This window comes from Morus notabilis, unplaced genomic scaffold (assembly GCF_000414095.1).
Source record: "Morus notabilis unplaced genomic scaffold, ASM41409v2 Scaffold1112, whole genome shotgun sequence".
Taxonomy (NCBI): domain Eukaryota; kingdom Viridiplantae; phylum Streptophyta; class Magnoliopsida; order Rosales; family Moraceae; genus Morus; species Morus notabilis.
The window spans coordinates 167,980-185,963 of NW_010367774.1; the positions used below are offsets into that span (position 1 = coordinate 167,980).

At 35.1% G+C, this 17,984-nt stretch overlaps 3 protein-coding genes and 1 long non-coding RNA gene across 6 annotated transcripts; 2 read left to right on the forward strand and 2 right to left on the reverse strand.

Annotated features, from left to right (window-relative positions):
* Positions 1-1,898: 1,898 nt before the first annotated feature.
* LOC21390017 (cytochrome P450 87A3) lies at positions 1,899-4,814 on the forward strand. Its single transcript, XM_010113419.2, has 9 exons — positions 1,899-2,117; positions 2,493-2,823; positions 2,916-3,065; positions 3,168-3,416; positions 3,504-3,593; positions 3,682-3,760; positions 3,852-3,958; positions 4,068-4,195; positions 4,724-4,814. The coding sequence occupies exons 1-9, from the start codon at positions 1,915-1,917 to the stop codon at positions 4,812-4,814; spliced, it is 1,428 nt and encodes a 475-aa protein (XP_010111721.1). The 5' UTR covers positions 1,899-1,914.
* Positions 4,815-11,394: 6,580 nt separating this feature from the next.
* On the reverse strand, positions 11,395-11,937 carry LOC112094525. The gene is made up of 3 exons (XR_002903584.1): positions 11,860-11,937; positions 11,701-11,775; positions 11,395-11,576 (listed from the first exon to the last, which is right to left on the reverse strand). It is a non-coding gene; the product is annotated as an uncharacterized LOC112094525 (long non-coding RNA).
* Positions 11,938-12,020: 83 nt separating this feature from the next.
* Positions 12,021-13,644, reverse strand: LOC21390019 (probable sucrose-phosphate synthase 1). Of its 3 annotated transcripts, none has more exons than XR_002903583.1 (4): positions 13,297-13,644; positions 13,108-13,197; positions 12,181-12,612; positions 12,021-12,084 (listed from the first exon to the last, which is right to left on the reverse strand). XR_002903583.1 is itself a non-coding variant. In XM_010113421.2 (3 exons), the coding sequence occupies exons 1-3, from the start codon at positions 13,477-13,479 to the stop codon at positions 12,343-12,345; spliced, it is 543 nt and encodes a 180-aa protein (XP_010111723.2). In that variant the 5' UTR covers positions 13,480-13,644; the 3' UTR covers positions 12,105-12,342. The 3 variants fall into 3 exon arrangements, 1 of the variants encoding a protein (XP_010111723.2); XR_002903582.1 differs by having other exon boundaries at positions 12,054-12,095; XM_010113421.2 differs by lacking the exon at positions 12,021-12,084 and having other exon boundaries at positions 12,105-12,612.
* A 353-nt stretch (positions 13,645-13,997) lies between these two features.
* Positions 13,998-15,686, forward strand: LOC21390020 (cytochrome P450 87A3). The gene is made up of 7 exons (XM_024175597.1): positions 13,998-14,003; positions 14,158-14,256; positions 14,564-14,713; positions 15,152-15,223; positions 15,313-15,402; positions 15,494-15,572; positions 15,664-15,686. Exons 1-7 carry the CDS (start codon positions 13,998-14,000, stop codon positions 15,684-15,686), a joined length of 519 nt encoding a protein of 172 aa, XP_024031365.1.
* Positions 15,687-17,984: the final 2,298 nt, after the last annotated feature.

Consider the following 17,984-nt stretch of genomic DNA (forward strand, 5'->3'; position numbering starts at 1 on the left):
CCACTGCTTACTTGCAACATCCAATATTGGTAGATAGGCAAATAGTTTACTTCAACAAGACTCTCGCAAAATATTATCAAACTATATGGATTCAAGGGTTATTTGAATGTATAAAACACTTATACTCTTTATTAGGAGTTTCTCCGGTAGACCTCTCTATTGATAGGACTTAATTTCTAACTATTGAATTTGGTTAAAATCACATCAGATTTAAAAGGTGTTGTGTGGGAAAATTCACACCGACACGTCGAACAACGATCAGGCCACACGTGGCCCCATGCCTGCCACGTCATTTAACCCTCGATGCCCGAGCCTCATTGGTCCCTCCCATATGGCAGGAGAGCCGAATGTATAAGACCGAGACCGACGACCCTATACACAGTCGAGGTCGGCGAGATCAGCCCTGGCAAAATAACGTGGCAAAGTCGGCCGTAGGAAAGGCTACCCTCGGCAGATGTTAGCATAGGCACAGATGACCGAGCACAAGCAACGGGATTCACGTCCCAAGGAAGACCCCAGAGAAGATTAGCCGAATATCCCGAGGTTGCGTCTAGATTTGGAGAAGGTCAGTTGCATAAGAAATGATTATAAACCCCCAAAAACCGCCTAGAAAGGATCACTAGCTATTACAGAGGATCTACAGAGCCGTAATGGGGGGACAAATTGGATGAGTGAACAGTCCAAAAGGTAATTGCAGTCTAGGTTTGTACAAAAGATGCCATAGGCCACTCGAGTGGGCGGGCCCCATGAAGGACACGGTGCAATAGTCCAAACTGCCTGCCATTGGGCAGAGACTCATGCAATGTCTACTATAAAAGAGAAGAGCCCCCGAGAGAGCAGAGGATGATGAATTCTTTGCTTACGCATATGTAACTTGTAAGAACAAAGATAAGTGTGAACCACTATAAAATTCCTGTGTGCATTTACTTTCCGAAGCATAATCTCATTTGCTTCATAACGCAGCAAAAACCGAACTACAAATTCCAATATATTCAGTGAAAACATAAGTTCCGAACCGGTCACCTAACGGGCTACCGTGGGGTAATCTGATAAGGTCTTGTTGACGAAATTCCACCGTCAATAAAAGGTATGCAGAACGGATAGTTTCTAATACAGATCTGACGGCTGAAAATAGAGAACTATCGGTAGTTCATTTTTTTTGTCCTCCTATTAAAGAAATTATGTTATTTTGACTGTTTAATTGATTTTGATTTGGTCTATGAATTGATGTATTCACTCATTGTAGCTCAAAGATAAACTTGTAACCAGAATTTGGAAATAGAGAGATTATCTTAGACAAACAAACCAAAAATTTGGAAAAGAAAAATTCACCAAAAAAAAAAAAAAAAAAAAAGAGGTTACAAGGTTTTACACTAAGCTATTGACAACAAAAATACTTCACTAACATGTTACTTCTTATGTTGAACTTGACGAGAGTGGCATCATATTATGGTGATATGTCTTCAAGCCGGCCCACCGTCCTAAATGTTTTCATTTTCTTACGCATATAACGTGTTCTAACTTATTGACACAGTGTTAGTCATTAAGAAGTCAATAAAAAAAAGTAGTTTAATTTTCTGAGAAGTATAACATTAATAATAAAACAATAAAAAATTAGAGTCAAATTCAGTGAGATGTAGAGTTTAATGCTATTTGCGCAAGTTTCCCTTCCCTTTAGCCATGTCTCCTTCAGTATTTGTCTAAATATAAAGCCATGGTTGGTGGGTTTTACTTGACCTTTGTTACTCTTTTTTCTCTCCTTTTTTTTTTTTTTTTTTTTTTTTTTTTTTTTTTTTTGGTGCTAGAGAACTTAACCAGTTAGTACTTCTGCACCAACTACTACTTTATCCCAAGTGAATACAGAACTCAGAAAATTCAATAGTTTCTCTTAAGGAGCATAACCACAGTTACAACATGTGGAATACAATTTGTTTAAGTGTGGTGGGATTAGTGGTAATATGGATTAGCAACTGGATTAGAAGATGGAGAAACCCGAAATGCAATGGGGTTCTGCCACCAGGTTCCATGGGATTCCCTCTCATTGGAGAAACCCTTCCTCTCATCATTCCCACTTACTCTCTTGACCTTCATCCCTTCATCAAAAACCGGCTCCAAAGGTGATCATCATCACACTTCACATCCATGAGTATAAGTATTCGTGTTTGTGTATATATCTATTATGAATATATGCATGTTGGATTATAATGTCATGATCTGGTATCCTCTATGTGTTTTCCATGTCTTCTTTTGAAAATTTTATTTTTCAGCATGAATAACTAAGAACCAATGAAAGAGTAACTTATGGACCATGTCATTACCACCTCCTAAAGCCGTCTGGTCGATCTGTTTGTGAATTTTGTGTGTTCTACTTCTGTGTGTTTTATAAAACAACGTTAAAGAGTAGCTTTAGATAGTACTCTAGAGAAAGTGGTAAGACTACTACTTTTTTCCAACTTAGTTCGTTAACAATTTCTTCTTCCTTTTTCTCTTAGATATGGGTCTATTTTCCGGACTAGTATAGTTGGTCGACCAGTTGTGATATCAGCTGATCCAGAGTTCAATAACTTCCTTTTTCAGCAAGAAGGGAGTTTGGTTGAGCTATATTACTTGGACACGTTTTCGAAGATCTTTGTTCACGAAGGTGTATCGCGAACCAATGAGTTCGGTGTCGTCCACAAGTACATAAGGAGCATTTTTCTGAATCACTTTGGTGCTGAGAGGCTCAAGGAAAAGTTGCTCCCTGAAATAGAACAAATGGTCAACAAAACCTTAAGTGCATGGTCAACTCAGGCCTCTGTGGAAGTCAAACATGCTGCTTCCGTTGTAAGTACTTTTTGAGCTTACTAATTACTTACATTTAGATTAATGAGGCTTAATTATTTGATGATAATCATGTTTTTCTTTGGAAATTGCAGTTGGTTCTAGATTTTAGTGCAAAGCAAATTATCAGTTATGATGCCAAAAAATCATCTGAAAGTCTAAGCGAGACATACACTAGAATCATACAAGGTTTCATGTCTTTTCCCTTGAATATTCCTGGGACAGCATACAATCAATGTGTAAAGGTAATACTCAAAATTCAGAAAACAAAACAATAGCAACAACCTATTGTTTCTAGGTTTGAGAAACATAATCTTATAATTAGAGTTTGGTACATGAGAACTCAGGATCAAAAGAAAATAATAGCCATGTTGAGGGATATGCTAAAGGAGAGACGCGCGTCGCCTGAGACAAATCGAGGAGATTTCCTAGATCAGATCAGCAAGGACATGGACAAGGAAAAGTTCTTATCTGAGGATTTCGTTGTGCAGCTGATTTTTGGGGGCTTATTTGCTACATTTGAGTCGGTTTCAGCAGTATTGGCATTGGGTTTCATGTTACTCTCGGAGCATCCTTCAGTATTGGAGGAGATGATAGTAAAGAAACATTTTTTATGCCTCACTTACCTTTAATTATACTCCCAGTTTCTTGTTACTCATGTTTAATATTGTGCCATTCATCAGGCCGAGCATGAAACGATTCTCAAAAACAGAGAACATCCGAATTCTTTGCTAGCATGGGGCGAATATAAATCCATGACTTTCACTCTTCAAGTTAGTTTTACAATCACTACATGTTAATTCGTTTTGAAGTGTTTTAAATTGTATTGAATTGACATGTTTCACTCTTTGGGAAACATAGGTAATCAATGAAACTCTTAGGCTAGGAAATGTCGCACCCGGGTTGTTGCGTAAAGCATTAAAAGATATCCGAGTGAAAGGTATGTCCTTAATCACATTAGTTAGTCTAAATATTACACAATAATGGCATAACATCTTCAAAATCTGATATTTTGGTAAATTCTTTTGCAGGGTTTACAATTCCAAAAGGTTGGGCCATTATGATGGTGACCTCTGCTCTGCAGTTGAGTCCTAGCACATTCAAAAATCCCCTCGAGTTCAATCCGTGGCGCTGGAAGGTTAAGTTTTCATCGTCATTTCCTAAACTCCGATTTGCGACTTTAATCCTCATCATGAAGCAATACTTTGTGAAAGCTGATTGCGTTATGATGTTTGTTTGGAAACTAGGATCTTGACTCGCTTGTTATATCAAAGAATTTCATGCCTTTTGGAAGAGGAATGAGACAATGTGCAGGAGCAGAGTATAGTAGAGCTTTCATGGCCACTTTTTTCCATGTCTTGCTCACAAAATATAGGTATAGTTTTTTGGGATAACAGCATATATGTCCCTTTTTTAAGGATTTTTTCAAAAAGATAGCTAAAGTTTTGTAAAATTAGCAAAATAACCGTTTCTTTTACTAACTTAGTGGTCAATTACTGATTAACTTAATAATCAATTAAGTGATTGACTAATCTACCACTAATTGATTTAAGTTTATGACTAATTAACTTGATGATTTTTCATTATTAATCAATATTAGTTAATAATTAATCTCTTTCAATCGAACAAATTACATGTTTATTAATGATAAGTCATTGATAATTAATAATAATGAATCAATCAATCACTGATTGATCGTTGGTCAATCATTGATTGACTACTGAAAAACGGGCATTTTGCTAAAATAAAAAAAGTTCAGCCATTTGTTTAAAAAAATAAAAAATTCGGCCATTTATTAAAAATGTGGTTAAAAAACAGGCCATTTACTTGATTTTCTTTAGTTTTTTTTTTTTCTTTTTTTTAAGGGACTTGTGCTAGAGACTAAAATTTCCGATGCCGATAGGTGGACCACAATCAAGGTGGGAAACGTTTCGCGTAATCCTATTCTGCGATTTGGGAACGGCATTCACATCAAGTTCTCAAAGAAAAATTGAGAGGCGGCAACTTTCCACTACTCTAGACTTGCATGTATGTTGTGAGTAGTCTTGTCTTAGGCATATCTTATGAGTGTTTTTGTGTAGATGCGCCTGTATTCTCATAATGGTCTTCATGTTTGTCTCATGTGAGAAATTTCTATTTGTATAAGTAGACGGCATTGGCTTTCTTTGCAATTATATGACATTTTGTATGTAATTTTTTGGTTCCAGTAAACAAAGTTTTTTTTTTTTTTTTTTTTTTTTTTTTTTTTTTCCTTCTTTTTTCTTTATATCTCTGCTTTTCAATTTTTCCCTCTACATCTCTCTTGTTGTTGAATGGTTACAATTTGAGTGAGTTCTACAAAGTACAGTAGAATCATCACTGTCCACAAAAATTCCAAACTATATTGAACTAGAGGAGACATAAAATATATGTCCACGTGCAAGCATATTATGTGGGCCCATAGATTTAAACTACTGCAAAACTTCGAAGATTATGTGATGAAAACGTACGGCAGCCGGCTAAACTCGAGGAATTTTTAAATCACCTCATTCGGAAGATTCCTTTTCTAGGTGAAATCAAAAGTAGTTTCATGTTTGATAAGCCCTGTCTTTTCACATCCTTTTTCTTTTAGGCTTCAGATAAATATCTTGAGCGAGAGAGACTGAGTACTCGGAGAAATTAGAAAATGTGGACGGTCGCATTGTGCTTGGTGACATTGCTAATCATATGGATTAGGAAATGGAAAAATCCGAAATGTTCAAATGGAGTTCTGCCTCCAGGTTCCATGGGACTTCCTCTCATTGGAGAGACTCTTCATCTCATCATTCCTAGTTACTCCCTTGACCTTCATCCCTTCATCAAAACACGACTTCAAAGGTGATCATCATCATATTTTGTTAGGAAAACTAATACTAACAATTATAGAATAAGACTTTCCCTCTTTGTGTGTTAAAATAGGATCTCAAACAAAATGTCAACAAAGCCAAACAGCCAATGCACCAACCAATTAATCAAAATAATTAACCACAAATGAAACATTAATTTTTAGTGTGGAAAACCTCTCAAATTGATAATAAAAATCACAGAACCCTTAGGCCACTTAAATTTCTTCCACTATATTAACAATGAGATTACAAAGTTTCTCTCTAGAATCAAACTAGAGGCTCACAACAATAATATCATCAAGAAACACTATTCTTGATTCACCAACAATATAGACATCATCATCAAAGATGGATAACAACAATAATACCAAAGAAAGACTTAGGTCTTACTAAATTAAGAGTACTCAAGAGAGTATTAAAGAGAGGCTAAATGAGAAATCAAGTCCGGTAGATTGGAAGAGCTCGCCACAAGGATTCTCCACGCCAAATTTGAGCCGAAACCGACAACGTTTCGCCACCCAATCGTCACAAGCACTAAAACCCTACCTCTTTTCTCTTTCTCTCTCTCTCCTTTTCTGTCTTGCACAAGCACTAAAACCCTACCTCTTTTCTCTTTCTCTCTCTCTCCTTTTCTTCCCTTCCCTTTCTCTAGTTTTTCTCAACTGCCCTCTTGTGACGACCCTCCTGGGTGGCCGTCACTGTAGCTGAAATTAACTTGTACTTATTGAGATTTTTTAAATTTTACGGAACATTTTTTTTAAATATAAGAAGGAATAATTTCATAATTCATAACAATAATTTCAAAATAATGAATCACTAAATTTCTTAAAGCTTTTCTTAATTTCAACTAAAATAAAACTTCTAGAAATATCCTTCAAACTGAGCAGCGTTTGAACTCTTGTTTCAAATGCTCTTTAAAAGCCTAATTTCTTAAAGCTTTTCTTAATTTCAACTAAAATAAAACTTCTAGAAATATCCTTCAAACTGAGTAGCGTTTGAACTCTTGTTTCAAATGCTCTTTAAAAGCCTTTCTAAAATTAGTCAATTCAATCTGGCCATATAATTTGACTTTAAAACGAATTTCGTGAGAAATCTTAAATTCAAGTACATCTTAAAGTCCTTTTAAGATCAATCATTTAAATCGTCATGTTTAAAATTCGTTTATTTGTTGCATGCACTGTTGCAACGTTCTAAAACTTAAATACTCAAGACTAGGGTTGTTAGCTACAACCTCAGTTTTCTTAACATACATATGTACATATACTTTTCAAATATACATGCTTGAAACCTTTGAATCATATATACATATACATGATTTTACTTAAAACTTACTACGAAAGATTTAAGTGTGAGCGGTATACATTCTCATCTCCACCATTCATTCGCCGCTCGCCATTGCCCTTCAAGAATTACTGACAGGTTTTCTTACCTACAGCATGAACATATCTGATTGAGCTTTCGCTCAGCAAGTAGAAACTATCTCTCGCAAAATAACTGTAAGTACACATGAATAAATATGCATGCGCTGATTATGCTTAATTATGATGTCTTATCATAGACTTATTATCTTATCTTATCTTTCTTACTGATGGGCCCGAGTGCTCGTACCACTTGCGCGCAATCATCGGGACGTGAAAGTTTGCAAGGTCCCCCATGACACCGTCATTATAACTGAACTGAATGCCTCCCTTTCAGAGGACATTATTATATTTTTTTTCTTCTCCCTTGGGAGCCTGAGTCACCTCCCTCTCAGAGGCTAGTACGGCACTCAACTGATATTATTCTTATAAGTTCTTCTTGACTTATTAAGGTGTATGCAATATGACATAGCATAGCATACTATAACATGTGTAACTTTTTCTTTAAAATATATTCATACTGTAGGCGAGATTGCGAGATTACTACTTACCTGATTTACAGAGCTGGAATTCACTTTTCGCTAAACAATCTATTCTCATACTTGGTTACTTCAGAAAATGAACACCCATTAAGAGTGTGAGATTAACTGTCGTTTGCTATTCTATTTTAGCAAATTATGAATGAAATCTAGCCCTTTACTTAAGGCATGTATTCCTTTCCTTTACTTAAGGCATGTATTCCTTTCCTTTACTGAAGGATAATTTACTATAAGGATCAATTTATTAAATCCTCAAAATCTTATTTCCCTTAATTGCCCTTAACATATTTATGTCTAGATTGAAAATTATTTACCCAATCTAGTAACTTATTCTCCATAATTTTCCTCATTGGACTTATTATGATATTAAGGCCCAATTCGGCCTAGAAACTTATTCACAGTATTCTAACTCTTAGGTCGTTAAAATTTAAACTCAAACGGGGTCTCTTGAATGAATGTGGGCGTTGGACACACATCTAATCTTCAAAATTCCAAGGACCTATCGTATTGGGCTCATTGGCGCCCGTCGGGATGATTTGCTCGATAAACCATTAAGTTCTTTAAAAGAAAGTATTTTTCTTAAAAACTTTCTTTACGAATACTTCAGTTAAAACGAGGTTTAATACCATAGTATTTTATTGAAACTACATCTCGGGTTCTTTAATAGCTTTTTGTTAAAAAACCAACACTGTGTTAGTTTTATTTTATTAAAACTGTGCAGTTTCTAAAATCTGTGTTTTACTACATCTTAGGGTCGGATTTTAAAAATCTGTTCTTCACAATAGTTCTTCATCTCGTCGAGATCTAAAATTGTCGTTTTTAGAGAAAACTGAAATTCGGCCTCTAAGAGCCTCGTTTGGCTGAAAACAGTGGCTGCAATCTTTTTCCCGAAACTGTGTTGGGTCCCATTTTTACAAAATGGCTTAAAACTTGCATTTAGAGTTAAACTTGGGTTTTGTCACAGTCACAGAAAAACGTTCAAAATATCAAGAACCTTAAGTTCAAGATTTGAAATACTGAAAAATCTCGCTCTAGGGTCCTCATTTTCACGTTCAAAGTAACCGGAAAATTTTTCCTCCAACCCAAAATAAACAACTTAAACCAAACATAAGCAGACCAAATAATATTAATCCAACTAACCTCAAAACACACAAAACTAACTTAAAACTCACACACCCTTATTACAACTTATCTCTTCAAGACCCACAAATTACATCCTTGTTTCCCAACTTAATTTTTGATAGGAAAATATACGAGAAAGGTTTAGAATCTATACCCTTGAAGAAAGTCCTTGGTTAGGCTCCTCCTAGAATACTTGATCACCTTCTTCTTCCTCTAGGGTTTGTTAATGGCTTGGAACTAGAAGAGTATGAGAAAATTTAAGAAGAATATTTCTACATCTCAAACTTTACTAGAACATAAGAAAAAGATAGTTTAGAGTTTATACCCTTGTAGAGATGCTTGACTAGACTCCTCCTAGAATCCTTTGATCTTCTCCTTCTTCTTCTATTATTTGCTAGTGGCTTAAGGTTAGGAGAGTGAGAGAAAATTTTTGAGAGGAAATGGTGTAGTGTGGCCGGTTTTGGGGTGGAGAGAAAATGAGAAGAGTAAAAAAATAAGGCCTAACTTATGATGGTCCCTTTTATAGACAAGTTGGTAGTCTTTTTTTTTAACACCAAATCCACTCCATTAATTCAACTAGATTTTGAGTTCCAATCTCCCAAGCATGGCCGGTTCTATGTGGAGAAAAGAAGAAGCAAGTATGCCATGATTTTCCCTTCAACCACTACCATCACATCACACTTTAATATGAAACCCTCTAGCACACTCAACTAGCCAAAATTTGGCTCTAATTTCACTATGCATGGCCGGCCAAGAGGAGAAGGAGAGAGAGAAAAATATTACCTACCCCTTGTACTTTTGTCCACTTTCTTAAGTTTCCGTTGAAACTGTTAAAAATTATACTAACTGTAAGGAAGTACTTAGCTAACAGAAAATTCTAGTTTCTGACAGTTCCTTTTCTACTGCTTATTTACAGTTCAATATCAATCCCCGACTACTTCGATATCACGTTAAATTCTTATTCATGTAATATTTTGAACTGTTTCAAGTCTTGAAATTTATTCTAGACTAAACAAATTCTAAACTTAAATTTATGCATTATATCCCGGGATTGACGTTGCTTTTGATAATGTCAACTCCCGAGCTCACATCATACCCTCCTACTATAGGTATTTATCTCGTGACTTCAACTTAGATGTCTGGCAATTAAGGATTTTCTCTTCTTTTAAAATGTCAGAGCGTTTTTTATACGCTTCTAACATCATGTTGTGCTTGGAGATACTTGGAATTAAGATTCTCAAACTACATATGTACTGAAAATTCTTCTGCCTTAAAGTACGGCGAGAATTTATCGATTGAACTTACTTGATCGTAAAACATGAACTTGGCATGAAATCTACTACATAATTTAGGAATACAGATGTTAATTCCATAAATCCTCCAGTTAGAAAATATAACATAGTATTTTCTAAAAAAATCCTTGACTTAAAGACATAAATTGTATTATTTAAAGTCTGAAATTTTCTCAGTCATTATACCTCTGCTCCCCGATTCTCCTTCTTCTTCTTTTTTCTATTTTTCTAGTTTGTTGCCCACGTGAGCAGCATCCTTTCTTTTATTTTTGTTGGCATTTGGGCTTGAAGCCCACTAATTGTTCCAGCCCACAAATGGGGCGGAACCCAACACATTTCACATCCATGATAATATATATGTTTTCATGTATATGTAGATATATATTATGAATATATGCATTTTTTATTATGACATGTAATGATCTGGTATGCTCCATATGTTTCCCATGTCTTCTTTTTGAAAAATTTTACTTTTCAGCATAAATAGGTAAGGGCTTAGTTTGGTAGTGCTGTAGATTTTAGAAAATTTACTTTTAGCTGTGCTGAAGGAAGAAGCAATTGTTACAAGAAGTAGCTAAGTATTTGGTAAACTGTAATTATAGTAGCTGTCCTGGTTCCAAAATCAGTGTAATAGCGTTTTATAAATTTTGAGGTTGAATTGTTGTGGGTGTGTAAAATGACTAAAATAGACATAGTATGAAACTTAAATATATAATTATTTTTGGTATTTAGAAATACTTGTTTAACTTTAAAAAAAAAAAAACATAATGCTATGATTTTGAGTTTTTTAACAATAAATTTACGATAATTAATTTTTTTTTTTTCATTTCTTCATTCACAATATCGTTACAAAAGGAGCATCAGTGAGTAATCAATTTGTTGAACAAAAATGTACATTCTATGTTCAAAAACTGGTAGATGCATGAAAAGAATTAAGTCGTGTTCATTAAACTTGCCGCAATTTGATCTCGTACTTCATCCATTTCCAGTGATAGTAAAGTTTGATTTTCTTCTACATTGTCATTTTATTGATTCTCTTCATAAATGAAAACATCTGGATTATCCTCGACCCTTTGAAAATGTTGATCACGCTTATCATGCTTCCTAATGTAGTTATGGAACGCCATTGTTGCAATAACTATTTTCACTTCCTTTGTAAATGAATAATTTGGCATGTCTTTTAAAATTTTTCATTTTTTCTTCCAGACACCATAAGTGTGTTCAATGACATTTCGTCCAGACACTAATATTAGTAGAATTATTTGTAAGCAAACAAGAATTTTGAAACCTTTAAACTAAACCAACTTGGGGTTTAAAGATGCTCAAATAACAAAATATCCAATAAAATAACAAAAAGTGACCAAAAAAGAAGTTTCTACCAAAAAGATCCTCGAATAGCCTCACTTTAACTTCTCTTAAAAGCTTGATCGTCAAATGACCAAGTTACATAAACAAGTTAGGCCTTGATGCCTTGTATGTGGTCTTTAGCTTCCTAGTTAGTGACTTGACCTTCTTGTATACCAAGAAAAACTTATCTTCGAGTTGTGGAATTGTTTCGTGCTCTTCAAGTGGCACTTCAATCTGAAAAAGAAAATGCCAAAATTTAATAACAAAATCTCTCTTTCTCTCATGTGAAATAGGCAAATAGAGAGAAATAGGCAAATAGCAAACAAAAGCAAAAGCTTCCAATAAGGAAAAAATAGACCTGACTACAAACAGCTTTGGCAAACTTCAAATCCTCTTCCCATGGACACTCCGACCAAAAGTTTTTGAAATCTTCCTACACCAAAAACACACACATTGATTAATAAATAATCAATTAATTAACTCAAAACTAATCAATAATTAACGTAACTCTCCTTACTTGGAACCAAATCTTGAGGTAAAAGGCGATGCAGGAGTGGCCGGCGGCGTGGAGGAGGCGCAGAGCGACGCTACTGTCGACGCCGCCGCTGAGAAGCACGGCGACTCTGAGTCACGACCATAAAGATATCATGTGGGAAAAACATTACAACAAGATATTACCTGGCCACCAGTATCAGAGTCACGACCAAGCTCCATAATTTCACCCCTTATTAGACCATGAATGCTGCAAGGATACTTCTCGTTAAAAACAATAGAAAATCATTAGACACAACAAAGATCATTATTTATAGCTTATGAGAGATAGATATTCATTAGTTACCATCAGTCATGTTTAGTTTTCTTATGAAGTTCCCTTCGGCAGCTAGTTGAACCAAGTTTAGAGAATGGTTAGAATGCTTCTATCAGATACAGAGACCATTATTGTGTCAAGTAATATTATACTAAAAATATGCAGTATTCATAATCATAATTAGTTTTCCAATTAATAATATAATGTCTTCCCCTTTTGCCTTATTAATGCAATATATAGCTTTTTCCCCTTTTGTTGACTAGCCCAAGTTTCCATAGCATCAGCGGAATTAATTCTTGGTAATCTGCCCCTAGTACTTTCACCATGACTTGATATGTCGCCCACCACATCTCCCTTCTCTCCCTCTGATAAGTCTTCAGACATATCAGCAGTAGCTTCCCGACGACCTCTTTCTCTTTCAAGTCGACGTTTAGCCTTCCTTTGGGCTTCTTCTCCCTCAAGCTAAATACGACAAGACAAAGCAGTAAGTCGTTAATGTAATTAGAAAATAGCTCGAAGCGAAAATTTAAGACCGTTATGTGTCGGCCCCAAACAAGGAAGGAACATTTTGCATATATGCATCTACGAAAGTACTAGACATCATTCCTTATAAACTCCCGAACACCTATCCTCCTACATTCCTTATAGCCCCCTTGTATTTTGCACTTACGTCACTTCCGACTAAGACTCACCACTACCTCCTATTCTTAGCAATTCGACCATGCTGTTCTACTTATCTGTATATATTATGGGGATCCCATCCAACGCTGACACTTGAGTAAATTACAGTTAAACAGTAAGAAACTCATCAAGGATCTTGCTTTCATACATCTACTAATCCAATTATTCATACATAACTAAAGCATACTTCAAATCTTAATTTTCGATTTAAAATATACGAATCAAACTTAAACTATGCAAATCACCAATATTTAAAAAAATAATTAAAAAAAACACCTGCTTCTTCTGGCGAGCCAAATTCCAAATCCTCCAGCACATATTCTCCAATCTGGTGTTCCTCTCCTGAGGACTCCTCGTCGCCGCTGCCTGGGGAATCACCCACAAACAATCAAACGAAATTCTCATCGAGCATAAACAGAAAAAGAAAAAATCAAAAGAGACAAAAGCGTAAAAAAACACACAGACCTTAACCCAGGAGCGATGGAGATCGGTCTCATCGAATCCGGTGATGACCTCCTCGACGAAGTAGCAAGTGGGACTGAAATGGCCTCTCTCTCTCAGAAGCAACGACGACTTCACATCGTCAAGACCTGGCCCTACGTCCAGAATCGTCTCTAGATAACTGTTTATCCAATCATTTCCGGCCATTTCTTTCTCTCTCTAAAACTCTGAGGTCAGAGAAAGTCCTACACTGAACTCCGCAACGCGTGTCTCTTTCTCTCTCTCTAACCGTTCATATAGAAATGAAGAGAGATAAACAATAGAAAGTTGAATTCAAAGCTCAAGTTTTGGAGTTTTGCCAATGGTTTTTGTTTTTGTTGCTGATACGCTGAGAACTCTGTGAAGTTTGGGAGGAAATAAATAAACAGAGAGAAAGACGAGAGAGCGAGAGAGTTCTGGAAATTGAGGGTAAAATTGGGAATAAAAATTTCATTAAACTCTCAAAACCGATTCCCCCGTAAGCTGAAATTAGAATCAATTTTTAAGCTGATTCTACTTTTAGTTTTAGATTGAGAAAAAATTATTTAAAAATCTATTTTATCAAACACTTTTTTAAATTTTAACCGTCTTTTCTCTCTCAAAATTAATACCAAACCCACCCAAAGAACCAATTATAGACTAACTCATTGATCATAGTGTTACCTCCTAAAGCTCTCGTGGTCGATATGGCAGTGAATTTTGTGTGTTATGCTTGTGTGTTTTATTATTAAAAAAAAAAAAAAAAAAGAGTAATCCTGGATGGTGCTTTAGAGAAGTTAGTCGAAAGATTACTACTTTCTTCCAGCTTTTAGCTTGTTTATTATTTCTTCTTCATTTTTCTTTCAGCTATGGCCTATTTTCCCGACAAGTATAGTTGGTCGGCCAGTTGTAATTTCAGCTGATCCAGAGTTCAATAACTTCCTTTTTCAGCAAGAAGGAAGTCTGGTTGAGCGATATTAATTGGACAAATTTTCGAAGATCTTTGTTCAAGAAGGTGAATCGCGAACCAATGAGTTCGGCATCGGCCAAAAGTACATAAGGAGCTTTCTGAATCACTTCGGTGCTGAGAGGATGAAGGAAAAGTTGCTCCCCGAAATAGAACAAATAGTCAACAAAACTTTAAGTGCATGGTCAACTCAAGCCTCTATGGAAGTCAAACATGCTGCTTCAGTTGTAATTACTTTTGAGCTCACTAATCATAAATGAGGCTTAATTATTTGATGATATTCATGTTTTTCTTTGGCAATTGCAGTTGGTTCTAGATTTTAGTGCAAAGCAAATTATCAATTATGATGACAACAAGTCATTTGAAAGCCTAAACAAGACATACAGTAGAATCATGCAAGGTTTCATGTCTTTTCCCTTGAATATTCCTGGGACATCATACAATCAATGTGTAAAGGTAATACTCAAAATTTAGGAAACAAATCTAAGCCACAACTTATTGTTTCTAGGTTTGGGAAGGTTAGTACCTGTTTAGAAGATGGGTTCAAAGTAGTAGTTTGAACTAGAGTTCAAATTTTGTGGGAGAATATTGTAACAAAACTTTTCAAATTTAAATTTTTTGTGAGAAAAATATTTTTTGAACCAAAGCCATATGGGTTTGAACCCATAAAACAAACGGGCCCATAATCTTATTAGAGTTTGGTACATGAAAACTCAGGATAAGAGGAAGATCATAGCCATGTTGAGGGATATGCTAGAGGAGAGACGTGCGTCGCTTGAGACAAATCGAGGAGATTTCCTAGATCAGATTAGCAAGGACGTGGACAAGGAAAAGTTCTTATCTGAGGATTTCATTGTACAACGTATTTTTGGGGGCTTATTTGCTACATTTTAGTCGGTTTCAGCAGTGTTGGCATTGGCTTTCAAGTTACTCTCGAAGCATCCTTCAGTCTTGGAGGAGATGATTGTAAAGAAAAAAAACTTTATGCCTTAGTTTACATTAGATTATATTCCCACTTTTGTGTTACTTATGTTTTATATTGTGCCATTCATCAGGCCGAGCACGAAACGATTCTCAAAAACAGAGAAGATCCGAATTCTTCACAAACATGGGATGAATATAAATCGATGACTTTCACTCTTCAAGTTAGTTTCACAATATTCACTATATGTTAATTCCTTTTGAGGTGTTTTCAATTGTCTTGAGTTGACATGTTTCACTCTTTGGGAAACATAGGTTATCAATGAAACTCTTAGGCTAGGAAATGTTGCACCCGGGTTGCTGCGTAAAGCATTGAAAGATATCCGAGTGAAAGGTATGTCCTCAATCAAATTAGTTAGTCTAAATATTACACAATAATGGCATAACATCTTCAAAATCTGATATTTGGGTAAATTCTTTTGCAGGGTTTACAATTCCAAAAGGTTGAGCCATTATGATGGTGACCTCTGCCCTGCAGTTGAGTCCTAGCACATTAGGCAATCCCCTCGAGTTCAATCCGTGGCGCTGGAAGGTTAAGTTTTCGTTATCATTTCCCAAACTCCGATTTGCCACTCTAATCCGTATCATGAAGCGATACTTTGTGAAAGCTGATTACGTTTTATTTGTTTGGAAATTAGGATCTTGATTCGCTTGTTATATCAAGGAATTTCATGCCTTTTGGAAGAGGAATAAGACAATGTGCAGAAGCAGAGTATAGTAGAGCTTTCATGGCCACTTTTTTTTATGTCTTGCTCACCAAATATAGGTATGGCTTTCTTTTTTTCTCTTAATTTTATTTTATGGGGTTGTGCGAGAGACTTAAACTTCTGATACTGATAGGTGGACCAAAATCAAGGTAGAAGACGTTGCGCGTAATCCTATTCTGCAATTTGGGAAAGGCATTCATATCAAGTTCTCGGAGAAAAATTAAGAGATGGCAATTTATTTACCACTATTCTAGACGTGCTTGTACTTAGTCTTCTCTTAGGATTTGTAAAAAAGGCATATATTGTAAATGTATTTATCTAGATGGACCTGTATTCTCGTACTAGTCTCTCTCGTTTGTCTCATATGAGAAATTTGTATCTCTATAAGCAGACGACATTGTAGATCACTATTTGACTTTCTTTGCACTTGTTTACAAGAGAAAATTGCTGAATTTGCCTTCAGAGTACATGGGTATAGATTTTTACTCATTAACTCTTAGCTAGCAATGTTTTGCTAATATAATTATTTGACTAAAAAGAATATTAATAAAAAATAATGGGTAAAAATCTAAACTCATGTACTCTAAAGGGTATTTGTTTGTCTCATTTTTCCATTGTACAAGACACCTTGTATAAAATTCTTTGAAGGGATTTGAAGTAATTACTAATTTTTTTCTTTTTTCCTCCCTATAACTCTCTTGTTTTTGAATGGTTACAATTTTAGTGAGCTCTATATTGAACTAGAGTAGAGATAACACTATGTCCACTTGCATGCATATTATATGGCGCCATAGAATTAAACTACTGCAAAACTTTGTAGATTACGTTGGAATTGGATCACGTGTTGTTTTTACACATCTATTGAAGCTACACTAATGTTTAATTAAAAAATGGCGCCAACCAAATTGAAAGAGCTATATCAACACTTAAATTAATTAAACGATCAAATGTTTTATCTTCATTTATTTAATACAGAGATTAACTTTGGCAATATATTCGTTTAGAGATTATATCTGATACAACTTTCAACACATATTATTTCTAAAGAATAATAGGAAGTGAGAGAAATTTGACGTTCAACAGAGAAGATAGGGAAGAAAATTTAGCACAACCCACAAGCCTATAAGACACATTGGGTGCGTTTAGAATTCGTTCCAAAATAATTTTATTTTCTGTATGAAAATGAAAATGAAAACGTTTTCATTTTCATTTTGGAATCATTTCTGAAAATGCGTTTGGTAGTTTTATTCCGAGATTCTTTTCAGTTTTAAAAAAACTGAAATTGTGTTTGGTGGTTTAATTTTTAAAAACATGTAATAATATTTAAAATAATAATATATTAAATAAATAATAATATTAAATATATTAAATAATAATATATTAAATAAACATTATATACACGAAGAAATGAGTTTCGGAGGAGTCTGGAATTTTTTGATCCGGAGCCGAAGAGGAAATCGGAGGAAAGGGAGGGGTCGAGCGAGATCAGGGAAGAGTGGGGGGGCAATCGGAGAAGAGTGGTCCAGTCGGGCAAAGAAAATGAAAATGGGAAACTAAAAACGATTTTTGCTGAGTTTTTGGGAATAAGTAAAAAACGTTTTCAGTTTTTGTTTTTCAGGAAATGCGTGCCAAACGCATTTCTAAGTGCGTTTTCATTTTTTAATTCTTGAAAAATGTGAAAAATGTTTTTGGAAATGATTCTAAACAGGCACATTATGTACGACAGGATAATAAAAGGATATTTTTTATATTTATCTTTTGTCATAATTATTAAAATGTGAAAGTTGTAATGCACATTTAGCATAACATGTTAGATTGGTTTTAAATCCAACGGGAAAGAGCTTCATGAGCTTCATTGGTTTTAAAATTTGAACGGATTGTGTTTGCATTGGCTCATTTAATAATTGCATCACACCGCGAGCCAATTTATCATGTATGACGCAAGACCCAACCCATAACTCATTTATATCCGTATTGTGCCCTTGCGCCTTAATTAATCGTGCTGTTATCATGTCCATTAGAAAATTTATAAATAAACA